The sequence below is a fragment of the Falco naumanni genome, chromosome 4, assembly GCF_017639655.2.
Source record: "Falco naumanni isolate bFalNau1 chromosome 4, bFalNau1.pat, whole genome shotgun sequence".
NCBI classification, from domain to species: Eukaryota; Metazoa; Chordata; class Aves; order Falconiformes; family Falconidae; genus Falco; species Falco naumanni.
Window position 1 is genome coordinate 80,024,402 of NC_054057.1, and position 15,829 is coordinate 80,040,230.

The window sequence follows — 15,829 nt, forward strand, 5'->3', positions numbered from 1 at the left end:
GCCCCCGGGCTGGGCGGTGCGGCCGGGGGGCGAGGGGCGGGCGCAGGGTCCTGGGCTGGCCGTGACGGGCCGGCGCCGACGGCGCGGCGCGGCCCCGCAGGATGCCGGGGCTGGTGGTGTTCGGCCGGCGCTGGGCCATCGGCAGCGACGACTTCGTGCTCCCGGGGGCCTTCGAGCTCTTCGTCCGGCTGGTGTGGTGAGGCGGGGACGGGGCCGCCTCCTCTCAGGGGCCGCTCGCGCGCGCGGCCGGGGCCCGCCGGCGGGTGACTGGCGGTGGCGGCGCCCCCTCACCTGAGGCGCGGCGGGCCCGGGGCGGGCGCGGTGGGGCTGGGGGAGCCCCTGGGCACCTGCGGCCGAGCGCTCCCGGTGCCTTGGCCGCCGCCGGCACGGAGCCCTCGGCGCCTGGTTGTATCTGTTCGCAGCTCGGCGCTAATGCGGCTTCCTTCCCTCGGGAGTTAATGGGATAATTCCTTTGTCTGGATCAGCCTTTGGAGCTGGGGGGATGAGTAGCAGCGCGCGGGGAGCCTCTTGCTCGGTCTGCGGGCGGCTTTGCTGTGGTGACTGCCGAGTGTTCGTGGGGTCCTTGTGTAACGTCTCCCTTTCTGTTCGCCCCTGTGCTCGGGTGGAAACTGTTCCTCAGGCGATCGCTTTGCAGGATGCACTTTCCCCTTCCAACTGTGACTTTTTATCATCTCACTTTCCTGTAGGTGGATTGGAATTCTTGTGCTTTACGCGGTTCATAAGGGGCAGTTCAACTGTCCTGGGGGAGGATTACTCCACAGCTACTTGCTTGTCCTCCTCATTCTCCTGGCTTCTATAATATGTGCGTTATCTGCTCTTGTATACGTCAGTATGCAAGGTAAATAGTTAATAGTAATATTTTATATTACTGTAGTATGATTGTAATATATACTTTTTAAAATTTGGAGTTGACATTAAAAGAAATGCAAAAAAAATCAAGTGCTTTAATGGTAGTCAAACTTAAGAAACCACCTACCAGCATTAATACATTGGCTTTAATAGTATTATCTCCGTTAGTCAGGAATCTAATATAATAAACGGACACAGTAGCGTAGTGCAGCTAATGGTGATATGTTCATTACCATCAGAGCATCTTGAAAACTTCATCTGCGTTCACCATTAATACGTGACCTCAAACAGAACGCTGCTCGACCTCTCTGACAGGAATTTAGGGGAATTTCTCCAAAATTGATTCTTCACCTGAAGTATCATGTTAGCTTTGCCTCGCAAAGGAAGATTTGGTCACGTCATGTGGAAGTTCATCTGCTGCAGTGGGTTGCTTAGAAAAAATACAAATAGGAAAGGGTTCCATGTCAATGTCATAGTGAAACCAGTGCAGTAAGTACTGTTAAATAGAACAGGGCCTACAGTTTGAAGTGAATTGAACAGAAGGATGGACCCCAAAGCAACTTTGAGTTATTCGTATAAACGTTTCATTTTGGGTTAAAAAATGCTAGGAAGGCTTTTGCCCTGGATAGGCGCCTCGTTATCAAAGTAATGCTAGGAGGATTGATTTGAAATAATGTGTGTGGTCTCTGGAGTAATAGATGAGACCCCACAATTTCTAATATATTGGTCCTCACAATACACTGTAAATAAAAGAGTATTTAAATCATTTAAGTGGAAAGAGTGCGTGAAGATAAACTATGATAGAGCAGAGATGTGGATGATAATCCTGGCCTTGACTCTATAACCACTGGATTTCCTACAGTTTCCAGAGGAGTGAAAGGAAAATTAGCCAAGTTATGCTATTTGTATCAAGTTGAGGAGGTGAGAGATGTAACTGTAGATAGCAGGGAGAAAAGACCTTTGTTTACTATAGAAATACAGCTATAAGGCCATTATAACTAAGAAATGGAAGAATTCTGAGAGTGAATTACCGAGAAAATTGATGGTGAGGTGTCTTGGGCTGTGGTTATAGTGTGTGGGTTTGGGAGCAATGGTTCTTGCACATCCTTTGCACTGTACTGACATCGGCGTTAGTGATGCCAGTGGTGAACCTGACTGGAGAACTCACACGCTGGTTTCTGGTGCTGGGAAAGGGAAAAAAGTTGGGTTTAGGAACCACATTCCATCTGGTTACAGCTGTGTAAGCAACCATGCTGCTGCAGTACAGGTTACAACCTGGGAACGGGAATAAGCCAGGGCTTTTTAAAACAGCTTTGTCACTGGATGTGAACCGCAGCTTTACAATTGGAGAATAGTTTCCAAAGTTGTTTTTGTTCTGCAGTGGTTTAAGCCTTTACAAATTATCCTGCCTACACGTGAACACGTGCACTCCACCATCTCATCACCCTGCACTCAACAAACTGGTTTAAGGAGCTGAGCTGATGAAAAATCACTCCCTTTTTTCTTGCCTAAGAGTGCTAAAAGGATTGAAGTTGTTACTAAGCTAACAATACAGAAAATAGTCTATTATTTGTCCTGGTAATGGTCCTATTTTTGTTCTCCTGAATAAAAATGTGAATTAACTTATTATTTAGTGACTCAGTAAACAGAACTTCATTGCAGCCCAGCAAAGTAGCATCTAAAAATGAAATATTCAGCAAACTAAAAGTTAAATAGAATAATAATAAAAGCAGGCACCAAAAGTTATAAGGAGCTGTAGGTGAGCCAACACTCTGGTATGCCGCTCTGGCTTATGCTGAGCACAGCAGTACTGCCTCAGGTTTACTGCAGAACTGTCTCTGACTAGACAGCAATTTTGGGTATTAGTAGAGTAGATTCTAAGAATCATGACTATAAACCCATTGTTGTTTTTCTTTTCTCAGCTTCAGTGATGGCTTTCCATTACTGTGAAAATATTTCATAGTTTCAGTTAAGTTTTCTACTTTCTTTAAAGCTCAGAAAGCTCGTATATCTGGGTAGGATCTCAAGTACTTAAAATGCATTCACAAACAGTTCCTGTTTTAAATTCTCCCTGCAATTTCAGGAACAATTTCTAATCCAGGCCCAAGAAAATCACTTCCCAAGCTACTTTATACTCGCCTACTTCTCTATTTGCCTGAGTTCATCTGGGCTGTCGTAGGAGCTGTATGGGTGTCAGACAGCAGCGTGCAGTGTGAGAAGACTGTGATAAATGTCATCATTGGGACAGTTATTGCAAGGTAAAGGTGCCTCCACCCTGGAATCTAAGCTTGATATTGTGAGTGAAATGGAAAGTGCTGCTTGTATGGTTTTTGTATGTCTTTATTGAAGGCTTTTCCAGCAGTTGGAGACTTCAGTATTTCTTATAAATTATTGTGGGTTTTCATATAAGGGTTTTCATTGTGAAAAGAGAAGAAATTTTAGATCTAGACAGCTAGAATGAGTTGATATCCTTTCCTAAACAGGCTTGAGCTACTTGCCTTGAGAGAGCACGTTAGAGTGAAGGAAAGGAGGTGAAGATCACAAAGGGTAAGATGGATAGATGGAAAGTTAGAAAACTGGATAAATGTGAAGAGGTTAGTAACTAGTTCACTTAACTGGTAGTGAGAAATGGAGCCTTCACACCTCTGTGTTGCTGTTTCCAAAGCGCAGGGCTGTGACTTTTGAGGTTGGTGCTCTGTATGGAGTGAGCTGACAGCCTTGTTCTTGTGCCTAGTGGGCTGAAAGCCCAATAACAAAACGTGCACCCTGAACACGGTAACAGATGGTGTTCATACAGTATTTCATACCTAACTTTGTTTTCTGTCTGTCAAGATCTATAGTTGTGTTTTCTTGCATACTTGTCAGAAGTATCTGGGTTTACAGTCTTTTTATCCCACTTCCTTCTGTTTTGCAGCTGGGTTATCATCGTCTTTACCATCATTGGAGTTCTAATTGTCTTTGATCCACTTGGGGGGAAGAAGACTTTTTACCTCACCAATGGTGTAAATCGGAACCTGGAAAGCAGTCAGTCAGGGCAGTTGCTGTATAATGTGAAGAACACTGCCACCAGGGTCTGGGAAAAAAGGATCAGGTTACTGTGCTGTTGCATTGTGCAAGACGATGACCATCGAGTGGCTTTTACCAGTATCGCAGAGCTTTTCCGCGCCTACTTTTCAGTAAGATAGAAAGCCTTTTTTGTGTTCTCTTTGAACTGACTCTGAATTTGCAGACGTTGCAACGCATGTGCACCTTTGTTCAGCCAGAGGTTCCTGCTACCTTGTGTGTTGAAATCAGGTTTTGAATATGCAGATTTCAAAAATAAGGTGATTCTCATACAAGGTATACAACACTGATTCTTCCCTTCCTTTAACAAAGGTTTCTTTCCCTTCACAAGCATGAAGGGCTGTGAGAAAACAGTATTCTTTCTCCTTAGGTATCTAGTCAGGAGAACAGGGGTGGGTTTCTTTTCCTCAGTATGTGAAGATCCAGGCTTTTTTTCCCACTGATGATAATGATGATGAGTCATACCCATAGCAAAGAATTGCACTGCTGTCTGACTGTTGAAGAAATGAGCCCCACGGTACGTTAAGGCAGTCTTCCCATTCCGAGCACTTCTGAGCATGTGCCAGACCAGAGTTTGCACATGCAGGAAGTTGCTTTTTGGAAACAGAGAACATTTGCCAAATCAGAGTTTACATAGTGCTGATTTAGCTCAAGTTCATGTCACCTACTGCTTGGGTTACTCGTAGTTCAGTGTGGACTTTGAAAACTGTTCATGATATCAAGACTAGTAGTTCTTGTTTATTGAGCAGTACTGGGTGATGTATAGCTACAGCCTCCTCAGTGGTTTATAGGGTAAAGGTAATAAGTCTTTAAGCTGAGAGAGCTGCCCCAGATGGCTGAATAAAACACTTCAGCCTTCTCCTGTGCAAAATCCTTCTTGGTTGTTCTCAGTATAGAGGACTTAGAAAGTTTTTAACACAGTGTTGCAGAACAGTGATCAACAATGTCTGGATCATTATTTGCTATATGGCTGAGCAGGTCCTCTGTCAGGTGTTAAGTGTAAAGTTCATATGTGGAATCGTCATTGGTCTTACTGAAGAAAACATTAAATATCTACGGAAGGGATGGGAGGTTAGATGCTGCTGTGACCTGTTTCTCCAATGCACTTGTCTCAGAGTAAAATGTATTTATATAAACTGAAAAAAAAAATTCCATGTGTGTTTTCTTATGAGATAGTTTTGTCGTGTTGAGGTGTGGGATGGTTTTAAGTGCTCTTTCATTTCTTTGTACAGGACACTGATCTGGTGCCAAGTGATATAGCAGCTGGCTTGACTCTGCTCCACCAAGAGCAAGATAAAATGGAAAGTTGCCCAAAAGAGCCTGAAGAAGTCCTCTGTCATTCTCCATCATCTCTTGTGGTAAGAAAGGGTTGTTGCAGCCTCTGATGCTGTTACTCTGGGAGATGGTGCCAAATCAAATTAAAATGCACTTCTTTGTGCGGTGGTTTTCTGGTTTTGTTTTTTTTTTAACAAAATTAAACACTACTATAAAGATTCACAATTTAAATTATTAATAAATGCAGTGAAAACGTCTTGGTGAGTTTGCAGTCAAAACATTTCTCTGCTTTTGCATAAGTAGAACTTACATATGCATGGGGAATTAAGTGCAAAAAAAGGAACTGTTTAGGACATTTGAGTATTATTGAAGAGCTGGGAGAGAAAAGGAACAGAGAGAAAATTAATACTTAGTACTATTAGCATAGAACTGAAAAGCTAGTCTTTTAGTATTGTGGTCTGTTTAAATTATGTCTGCTGCAAATACCCAGACAAGGTAAGAAGCAAAAATAGCATCTCTTAAATGCTTGCAGATCATGGATTACAGTTTGCTAATTGGTTTTTGCTAGTCTTCTGTGGTAAAATGCCTTATAAATTGTTTTACCTTCTTTTGGTCTGTGCTTCATAGATGTATGTAATTCTACTTCAACCGATGCATTTCTGTCAATATCCTTTTGAATCCAGCCAGTATGACAGGGTCATGCTTTAAAAGCCTTCACCAGAGGGATCTGCTAGAGTGTTTAGTCCTTGCTTTGACATTCTCAAGTAATGTATTTGGAGTGAATGTTGTTTTCAGTGCTGAGCTTATCAGTGTGTAAGTATTGGAAGAAACTGATTTAATGAGAGCTTTTCAAGATACTTGAGCTGTGTAGCTATACAAATAAACACAGACTTTTCCTGGAATGAGCGGCTATTTTTAGTTCCTCTTAGACTTTGAGGTTTTCCTTTCAGATAGTGCATATTTCATTATGCCTTGATTTTTACTAGTCTGTGTTCAGGTTTTATTCTGGGGCAGCCTAACACACCTATTTTCCTCTCTCTCTCCTTCCTTTTCTTTCCCCGTGTCCTTTCAGACAGATGATTTGGATATTGAACTGGAGAATGCTGCTCACTATATGCTGTTTGCTGCAGCTGCTTATGGCTGGCCCTACTACATATACACCAACCCATTTACTGCACTCTGTAAGCTCAATGGTGACTGGTAGGTTTGATCAGGAGCTTAAAAACACATAGCTTCCTTTTATTTAACTAGCATCAGCAGAAATAAAATATTTTCAATAGCAATATTTTTGTTGCATTAAATTGTATCACTCTTGGAGTACATGGGCTTGACTATTAAGAGTTATTTTGAACAAACTCAGTAGAAGCAAAATTCCAACCTCTTTCCACCCTCAGAAACAGATTAGCTGTTTTTCTTTAAAAAAAATGCAATTGAGATAACTAAAATTATTTAGCAGAATGACAAAGGAAGAATTGGAGTTAAACCAAATATTTTAAAATGAGGCTTTTTAGATTTGCCTTCTGGGCACATATGTATGTATGTATAGAAATAAAAGTATATCAGCAGTTTTCCCTCTTAAAGGAATTAGCAAGAGTTACCTGTCTCTCCAGCTTCTATTTTACTCCCTTTGCCTCCTTAACACAAAAAAACATTTATAGTCGGTGCTGAAGTACACATAATGCCATGTAGGATTACTGTGTATTTAAGTGAGCACTGACATTTTTGACTGTAGCCATGATTTTCTTAATTAGTAACATGAAATACTGATGTAACCTACTGAAATATAAATTACTTGGAAAAAAAATATCACATGATAAAATGGATAAAACATGAGATAAGCCCGCTCTGCAGAATTTGTTTCGAATTTCCTTTTTTGCGTGTTTGTATGTTCTGTAGTTGGCCTGTAGTTGTAAGAATTCTTTTCTTACTGCATTGTTTGCTCTGCTGATAGTCCTGTAGCAATGGTGTATTTGCCGGTCCTTGAACTGAGAATGCATGGTATGCTGCTCCAGCAAAACAACCAGGGGTGTGGTTAGAGGTAATACCTTGTACTAGACTATTGGTACTATTGAAAAAAAAAAAGCTTTTGATTCCTGGCAGAAGTCCTTAATCCTTCTGCAAGTGTAACTGAGTTTAATTCCTTGAAAGGAAACCTAAAAAACTGGAGCATGAAGGTTTTTTCTCTCCTGTGTTTGTTAGTTGCGGAAATAGACCAACAGATCCTGATATAACTGGCAGTGATCGTCATAACTTTCACTTTGGATCCATCCTAAAAATAACAGGACTGCAGTACAGAGACTTCATTCATATCAGTTTTCATAACAAGGTAAATAATCTGGACAGGCATTCAGAAAAAAAACTTAGTGATTGATTCAGTGAAAGCAAGGGGTGAAGCTTCTAGTTTGCTTTCAGCATTTATAAAGTGCAAGATGCAAAGCCGAGTGAAAACTGGCCCTGGAACAGTCAGTTCTGATTTCTGATTTTTTTTTTTTTTTTTTTTTTTTTTTTGTTAAAGGAACAGCCACAAAACCATTGACATAAATCTGTCTCAGTATTGCAAAAAAGGCACTTATAATGACTTGATAAGGAAATAATTCACCTTCTCTCCATAATGTAATAAAGAGCTCAATAAGAGAGCTTTCAGAAGGTGAGAACAAATGCTTGCTCTTATAAAAAGTTGGTGGCTTTACTGATTACATTTTTCCTCTCCAGATCTATGAGATTCCATTTTTTGTTGCTTTGGATCACAAAAAAGAAGCTATTGTGGTTGCAGTGAGAGGAACCTTGTCTTTTGAGGTATCATCCATCTGCTATAAATAATAAGCTTTACAGAAATGAGTGAACTCCTGGAATCTAGAGGAAATTGTGTTATGCTGGCGCATGTTAAAAATACCTCACTCACAGGGATGAGTTTTCCAGGCTTAAGTTGTAAGCCCTCCTGTCCTTGGATGGGTAATATTCCCTGTGCCACTGGAAGAGAGTATGGAAGGCAGGTGGTGGTAATTCCTTTTCGCTGTGAGTGGAGGTGTGTTGGTAATGTGTGTGTTTGCAGCTTGGAAATAATAGCTGAGATCAGAATTGTGATTGCTCTGTGTTTGCCTGGGGGTGGTGGTTTATGGCGGGTTGTGTTTTGTTGCTTACACCCTTGGAAGTCAGCTCCTTGATGTCCCCGAGTAGCAGAGGTGAGCCATGAAGCTCTGCAGAGAGGTCTGACAAAAGCTGTCTTGTTTATAGGACATTCTCACTGATCTGTCAGCAGATTGTGAAGACTTGACACTGGAGGATGTCCTGGAGAATGGTTTTGTGCATAAGGTGTGTGGGTTTGCAGCTGTTGATAGATCATCTCAGCAGTAAGAAAACTATAAACACCTTTACAGAGTTTATATATAAACCCTATATAGGGTATATAGTTTATAAAGGGATCCTGTAGTTAAACAGAAGAGTATTCTCCTTGTGAGACAGATTGCACAAATTATTTCAGTGGCTTGGTTGTTGCATCAAATACTGCCTCTGGAACCACAGGGCAGAATTTGTAATCCTCTTGTCAAGACTTCATGTCCTTATTAAATATTCCAAAAACTTTTTAACCATTACATACAAGATCACTTGGTTATAACTAGATCTCTGTCATAAGCATGTTGAAAGAGAAGACCGGCTTTGCAAAAAGGGGGTTGTTCTGTGGTGGTGTTGAATTTGAAGTATATATGTGTCACGCTTCAGATTAGATATACCCTTCTAACTTCAAGTGCTGTTTTGTTAGGGAATAACTCAAGCTGCAAATTACATCTATCGAAAGCTAATAAATGATGGAATTTTAAACCAGGCTTTCACAATTGCTCCGGTAAGTTACCTTCCAAATAATGTTGTTTGTCAGAAAAATTACACAAAGCTTTTTCTGTGTCTGTGTCTCAGTCTTCTCTTTCTGTGTATAGGAATACAAGCTTGTGATAGTTGGTCACAGTTTGGGAGGTGGAACAGCTTCTATATTGGCGATCATGCTCAGGAACTCTTTCCCAACATTAAGATGTTACGCCTTTTCTCCTCCAGGAGGACTGTTAAGGTAAGAGAGCTGTTACTTGGTTCTGTGTCTCAGGTGCAAAAATTGTCAAGGTAGTTGGCAAATACGTAAGATGGTAACTCTGGGCTTGGCTGTATAAGAGTTTGTTTATACATTCTCCACTGGAATTAGATTTGGTCCTTTAGTTACAGCCAAGTTCTTGGGGGAATGTTACCGAATGAAATATATCTAGGGAATTCTGTCAGATAGTATAATTAGAGTTTAAATGTTTCAGAAATAGAATGCTCACCTGACTAGTCTACCTTGGCCTGTTTAACATGTGCACAAACCCTTACAGTCAGTGTTGAAGTTACTCTATAGCAGGTAGGTCTGAAAGCCTGCAGAAGAACTGACTGCAAGTGCTGCAGCTGCTGCCATGTACTTGGATTTTTATTGAACGTAATGATCATCATAAGACTGAAGTGTGCATATCTCTTTAGTGTATCTAAAGTGCCTTTTTTTTTTTTTTTAAAGCAAATCACTTGCAGATTATACTAAGTGCTTCATTGTTTCAGTCATTGTTGGAAAGGACCTTGTTGCAAGGTGAGATGGAAGTATTTTGGAAATGATTGTCCTTCTGGGGATGTGTTAGATTGCAGAGAATAGGAGGCTTTGCTTTACTTTGTTCTGTGTGTGTTTAAACAGGTTAAGTATGCCCAACATGGAGGATTTAAAGAGGAGAATAGTGAGAATTGTGGCAAACTGCAGCAGACCCAAGGTAACTAGATGCAATTCCTGGTTAAAAGTCAGTGGAATTGTTACCTGAGTTAGGCCCCAACTTTAACAAAGTGACAATTGGTGTGTGTATTTTTGATCTTAGTGATTGGAGTTAAAATTGTGTTTTGGAACAAAAGCATGTGTTTTTAATTTGGCAACATTTGTGTTAGTCTCTTATCCTGTCAAGCTGTCTTGTTGGAAATTAAGATTCAACAAGACCTGGAAGATACCTGTGCACAACATTCAAGACCTGAAATTATCTGTTTGCTATTTTGCTGATAAAGGAAGCTATTAAAATACAAAAGTGGGGAGGCAGAAACAACAAAACAGCCAAAATTGTGAAATATTGGTAAGATTACTTTAATAACCATTTAGTACCAGTAAGTAAACAAATTGGCAGTTTCACTTAAATTTTACCTTGAGAATTCATTTGGAAAACAAGTATTTCTCTTGTTACGCTGTTAATTGCTTACCTCTTTTATACCATTAGTGAGAAACACTTCAGAAAGTGCTGGAACAGTGTGGTGTCAGGCAGGGTGATACTAGTGGTAGAGAGGAGTGGCTTATACATTCAAAACTGCCATTTCTGAACATCTAAAGTTGAATCTGCCGTACCCGCAAGATTTCCACGTAGTCCCAGCATAAGGAGTCACGTAGAGGGCCTGGGTGACGTCATAAATGCAGAATAAGATAACAGACAGTTCGAAGTTACAGGTGCAAGAAAACTTACCTTCAGAGCAGAATCCACAGAGTAATTCAACTGGTAAAGATTGTGATGTTTTTCGTAGTGTTACTAGTGGCTTGGGTTAGGTATTGGTGAAGTAGACATTACTGTGGGGAAAACTCAGTAGGGATTTTATCAAAGAAGTTAGGGGAGTGCGTGCATACAGTCATTTTTAATCTTACAATAGTAGTTTCAGGTGGTGTGTGTGCAAGCGCACAGCTAAAGTTACTTGAAGAGATGCCAAACCTCAGTTTGACTGTGTTTCTTTCTGGATTCAGTACCAGATTTTGCTGCATGGATGTTGGTACGAAGTATTTGGAGGAGATCCAGATAACTTCCCAACTGAGCTGGATGGCAGAAGCCAAGATGCCCTCACCCAGCCGCTTCTAGCTGAGGAGAGTTTAATGGTTCATCGGTCACCTTCATACAACGCCCTTGAGGATGAATCGCATTTAAATTCACCCCCTCAATATCCTCGTCTGTATCTTCCTGGAAAGATTATCCATATTGTAGAAGAATCCAGCTCAAGGAGGTAAGTAGAATAACAAACACCACTGGCCTGGTTTCCTGAAGTCGACTTAAAAGCCGCTTCTCACTTGCAAAGTATGTGGTGTTTCCAGCTCTGTGTCTCAGCTGCGTCTCCAATACCCGTCTTTGGTTATTACGCATTAGCCAGCCTTTCAGTTTTTATTCTGTGTCTCCCTGCTGCTTTCTGTTTCACTTCAAGCCCTGTTCCTCTGTGCCTGTGTGCCTTTTTCTGCCCGCTCAGGTGATGATTTTAAATAGCAAGACTGTTCAGTCTGGCTTTGGCATGCTGCAGCTCCTGCATGAGGCAGCAGGTCTTGCACTCTCATGTCCTGGTAGCAGTCTTTGAGCAGCAGCATTCGATAGCTGCTTTCACTGTTAAGGTGCAGCGTATTTGGCGTAGTTCTGCCTGCAGGCACATTTAATCGCAGCGCTTCCAGCTGTTTGCTGCGGGTCAGAGGTGTAGCTCCTTGGGAGCCCGCCTCATCCTGTGAGAACATTCTGGTTCCTGAGCAAGGTCAGAAGTCTTCAGGTTCTCTGTTCCAGGCTTGGCATCAAGCACCAGTTCTGACAATCTCAGCCATTGTTTTTTGTGGTGTGGTTTGGTTTTTTTAGGTTGTGCTCTTCAGATACTAAATATACAGCAAGATGGTCAAAGGAAACTGTCTTCAGCAGCATTTTAATAAGTCCCAAGATGATAACAGACCACATGCCAGATGTTGTGCTCAAAGCGCTGAACAGTTTGACTCAGGAACATGGATCGTGCATTTCTTGTCAGGCACGAGAATGTAACACCGATGTGGTATAACCCGAGCTCGAAGATGAGGTGTGGGGGGGTTTTATTGCAGGTTTCAAGTATTCAGGACACATTCCACTTCCATTCCTAAGTGGATTTCAGTACTTTTCTCACATTGCATAAAATAAACAAGGGTGGTGATGCCCTTGCCTCTGCAGCAACCTCGAGTGACATTGTGCTGGTTAAAGCACAGATTCTCCACTTATGCTGAAAGTTGAGCTTTTACAGAACGGAGCAGTGTGACAGGCTCCAGCCACGCCTGCGTACACTGGCGCATGGGCTGCGGCCTCGACTGAATACTTGCCCAGCGCAGGTGCATGTGTGAGGACAGCTTGGCCTGTGCGTTAGAGCAGAGCTCTGTCCGACCTGACATTTTAAGCGCTGGTTCTGCTTTGAATTCACTTCACACCGTTGTCTCTGCACCCCGTGACCCACCTTTGCAAAGCCTGGCAGGTGCTGCGGGACAGGAGTGCTGTGACCACACTGCTGCAGCACGTGAGGCGGCACCCGTGCAGTGGCTGGAGGTGGGTAAGTGAGCGAGCTTCGGTGGCAGCAGGCAGGCCACCCACGCTGGTTTTTAATCAGGCAGTTCTGATTGATTGCACTGTTTTTCTTACAGATAGGGGCGTGGCAGGGATGGTGTTGTGAAATGCTGCTCGGATATACATGTGCAATATTCTTTAATCTACCCGTCTTTTGTATTTGTTGATCCACATGATTATTTTTATTGATTTTAAACTAATCTTGTAACTACTTATAATGAGAAGGAAAAAAAAATTGTATTGTTCACATATATTAGTCACTAGCTCTAGCTCCAACTGTTGAGAGCGCCCACCTAATTCTGCCAAAAATGTACAACCAGTTGTACGGATTTTAAAAATGAATTTCTCATTTCTAGTGTACAACTATCTTAACTCTTTTTGTTTTAAGGCTCAGCAGCATTTCTTATTAATGTGAGTGGGTGTTCTTGCTGTGATACTTAATGTGGAGACAAAATAAAATGCACTCTAAAAATTTGTCTTCTTACATTCAGGTATGCTGCTTACTATTTTATAGCTGTTCAGAGCTAGATGCAGTGCAGCAAGGTAAGTCCACACCAGCAGCGAAGGGCCTGGCAGCACCCCAGGCAGGCACCAGTGGTGCTGCGGTGTCCCCTGCCACCGCCTGTGGAGCAGGACCAGCCTCTAGGGAGAGGAGAGAGCAGCAGGATTGCCTGCTACTGCCCTGGAGACAGGGCAGCTAACACAGAGCATGGCTATCAGATTTAAACAGCTAAAATCTGAGGCATTTAAGCACAAGCTGTACTGCACCAGAGCCATCATTTTACAAACCCTTAAAGTAACAGGTTTAGAAGAAAAGCACATTTGTTTGCATACAATAGTGAAACAGGTGGGGGTTTTCTCCCCTGGCTCTCAGCAGCAGCTAGTAACAACTCAAATAGTGCAGGGCCTCTGAAAAAATGTGGCTGCGTACTGTATTTAATTCTTGTTCTTACCGTCAGGGCAGCACTGCAGGAGCTTGTGGTTAAGCACACACGGCCCTGAGGAGACAAGCACACCACACTGCTCCGGGAGAACATGCACTCATAGCAGTACAGGAATGAGAATGCTTGCTGAGAAACTCAGACGTCACCACACATGTGATTCAAGGATTTATTAAGTCATACATGCAAAACATACTGCTAATTGCATTAGCAAAAGATCAATGTAAAAACATCACAATTTCGCAACTTTTAAATTTTGCTTTAGTGGTTGAAGGGTGTAGTTCAACATCATATTCCTGCCAGTTTAGAATGTACAGAACATTAGCACTAATTTACAGAACCTCACAGACCCAAGTTACCATTATTCAATCTATGCTGCACACGGACATGTAGTGACATAAAGAACACTCGTCTGCATTAGTCACGTTACAGTGGTGGGGATATCTTGCAAATAATGTTTGAGAAGATTCATGGTTTGTAGAGGTTTAAAATATAAAAATTACTAAAATGTGTAAAGCTGCTTCACATGATTTTTACACCTAGTTAATAAGACTAAAAGCACCTCAGAAAGCATATAACTTACTTACTGGGTCAGAAGTAACAGGAAAATGAGGATATGCTTGAATGTTCTACTCTACACAAAAAAAAAAAAAAGCAAATTTCTATCACCAGAAAGGTTTTAAAATACAAGTTATATTGCTCAGTAAGAAGAGATTCTACAAGAAAAGCATTTACCACACAACAGTTGTGGGAGTGGCTGGTTCAGAGTTGTACATAAATGAATGCCCTAATTGAAATTCAAAGGAATTTACCTATGGACACCAACCTCTCTTCCACTACTCCACCTCTGGGAAAACAGTCACCAACTTCAACCTGCACTAAAAAAATCAACTAATTCCATGTAACTACCCTGGCAGTGTAGTGTAAGTCATCTGTACAGTGTGGAAATACTGTCTGGCACTAGCATCGGCTCCAACCCACTATTTCATTAATCCACCACAATACAATGCTGTCAAAAGGACTAGATACACTTCAGTAAGAATAGTTATTTATTTATTTTTAAAATCACAGCAGCAAGAACTAGATTGCAACCAAGCCCTTACCAACGATAAAGCATTTTACACTGTGACTCGAGAGTGTCAGTCATTGTCAGAGATCCAGGTTTGATACACAACGCTAGGCAATGACTAGGTTGAGAAAACATTTAATAAGAAAACACATTAGAGTGCAGTGTTTTGCTAATTACCCGGTACTGTTACTTACTGTGAAAAACTAGAAAGTGTTTTTGCATTTCCTACCAGAAATTAGAGTCATCTTCAAGAAGAATCTTTAAAAAAGTTTAGTGCTTAGTGTTCGTAGCACAACAATGCAACTTAGTTCAGCAGATAGTTTGGCAACACTTAATTGAGCAAGAACAGGATTTTAAAAATAAGGCTTTACATAGGTTTGACTTTTCCGGAGTTTGCTTTTAGAAGAATGCAAGGTGACTTCCACACTTTTAAACAAATGAAACTGAAATTGTTGATTGGTTCTAGAATTTATGGAAGAGAACTAATTTATAACAGAAAAACTTGGCATTGAGTGTGAATGCTCCATTGTTCCGAGCAAAGCACAGGGTTTGGAGTGGGGTGGGGGAGGGTAACGTTTACAGCAGCAGACATTTTCTCTTCCTCTTCTTTACAGGAGGGGGGCACAGAACTGCTCGGATAGCTTCATCAAACACTGTCTTGAGGCCTCGCTGCGTAAGTGCTGAGCATTCTAGGTATTTCACTGCACCTGTGGAAAGCAAAAAGCAGTTTACAAAGCAGTTTTCCAGTTAGAGCAGTACCACTTCTAGCTAACTCCGCAACAAAAGCCAGGCCTTTATTTTAATTAAGGGTACAGCATCTTCCACAAGCAAAATCTGGATTAAGTCAACAATAATGCGCCATCACCATCATACCGATCTCTTTTGCCATGGCAAGGCCCTGTGGGTAGGTGATAGGAGTCAGCTTCTTCTCCTTCAGTTTTTCAATAGTGTCCTTATCATCCCGGAGATCGAGTTTGGTACCCACTAAGATGATGGGGGTGTTGGGACAATGGTGCCGCACCTCAGGATACCACTGCAAAAAAACAGGGGGGGGGGGGGGGGGGGGGGGGGCAAGTTTCCGTGAAGGCTCTGGACAGTAAGGCTCGGGGTCCTTCATGGTAGTCAAAGAGTAAAGGGAATGTAAGACCTCGTAAGGCAGTAGTAGGAAAGAGCATACAACTGCAGCGAGTTTTAGTAAAGCCAACAGGTATTTTGACTGTGAAAATCCACCCTATTAAGGGCTGTATTTT

The 15,829-nt window shown here is 41.8% G+C and overlaps 2 protein-coding genes across 3 annotated transcripts in view; one reads left to right on the top strand and one right to left on the bottom strand.

The window, feature by feature from the left end:
• On the top strand, positions 1-13,957 carry DAGLB (diacylglycerol lipase beta). Its single transcript, XM_040589343.1, has 15 exons — positions 1-196; positions 708-859; positions 2,954-3,128; positions 3,785-4,046; positions 5,166-5,291; positions 6,281-6,408; positions 7,408-7,534; positions 7,921-8,004; positions 8,443-8,520; positions 8,969-9,049; positions 9,141-9,268; positions 9,740-9,808; positions 9,911-9,983; positions 10,985-11,238; positions 11,847-13,957. The coding sequence occupies exons 1-15, from the start codon at positions 102-104 to the stop codon at positions 12,037-12,039; spliced, it is 2,025 nt and encodes a 674-aa protein (XP_040445277.1). The 5' UTR covers positions 1-101; the 3' UTR covers positions 12,040-13,957.
• Positions 13,666-15,829, bottom strand: part of RAC1 (Rac family small GTPase 1) — a 15,219-nt gene continuing 13,055 nt past the window's right edge. For both annotated transcript variants that reach the window (XM_040589344.1, XM_040589345.1), the window contains 2 exons: positions 15,453-15,612; positions 13,666-15,286 (listed from right to left, as the gene is read on the bottom strand). In XM_040589344.1, coding sequence (XP_040445278.1) covers positions 15,156-15,286; positions 15,453-15,612 — 291 coding nt within the window. In that variant the 3' untranslated portion in view covers positions 13,666-15,155. The remainder of the gene's footprint in view (positions 15,287-15,452; positions 15,613-15,829) is intronic.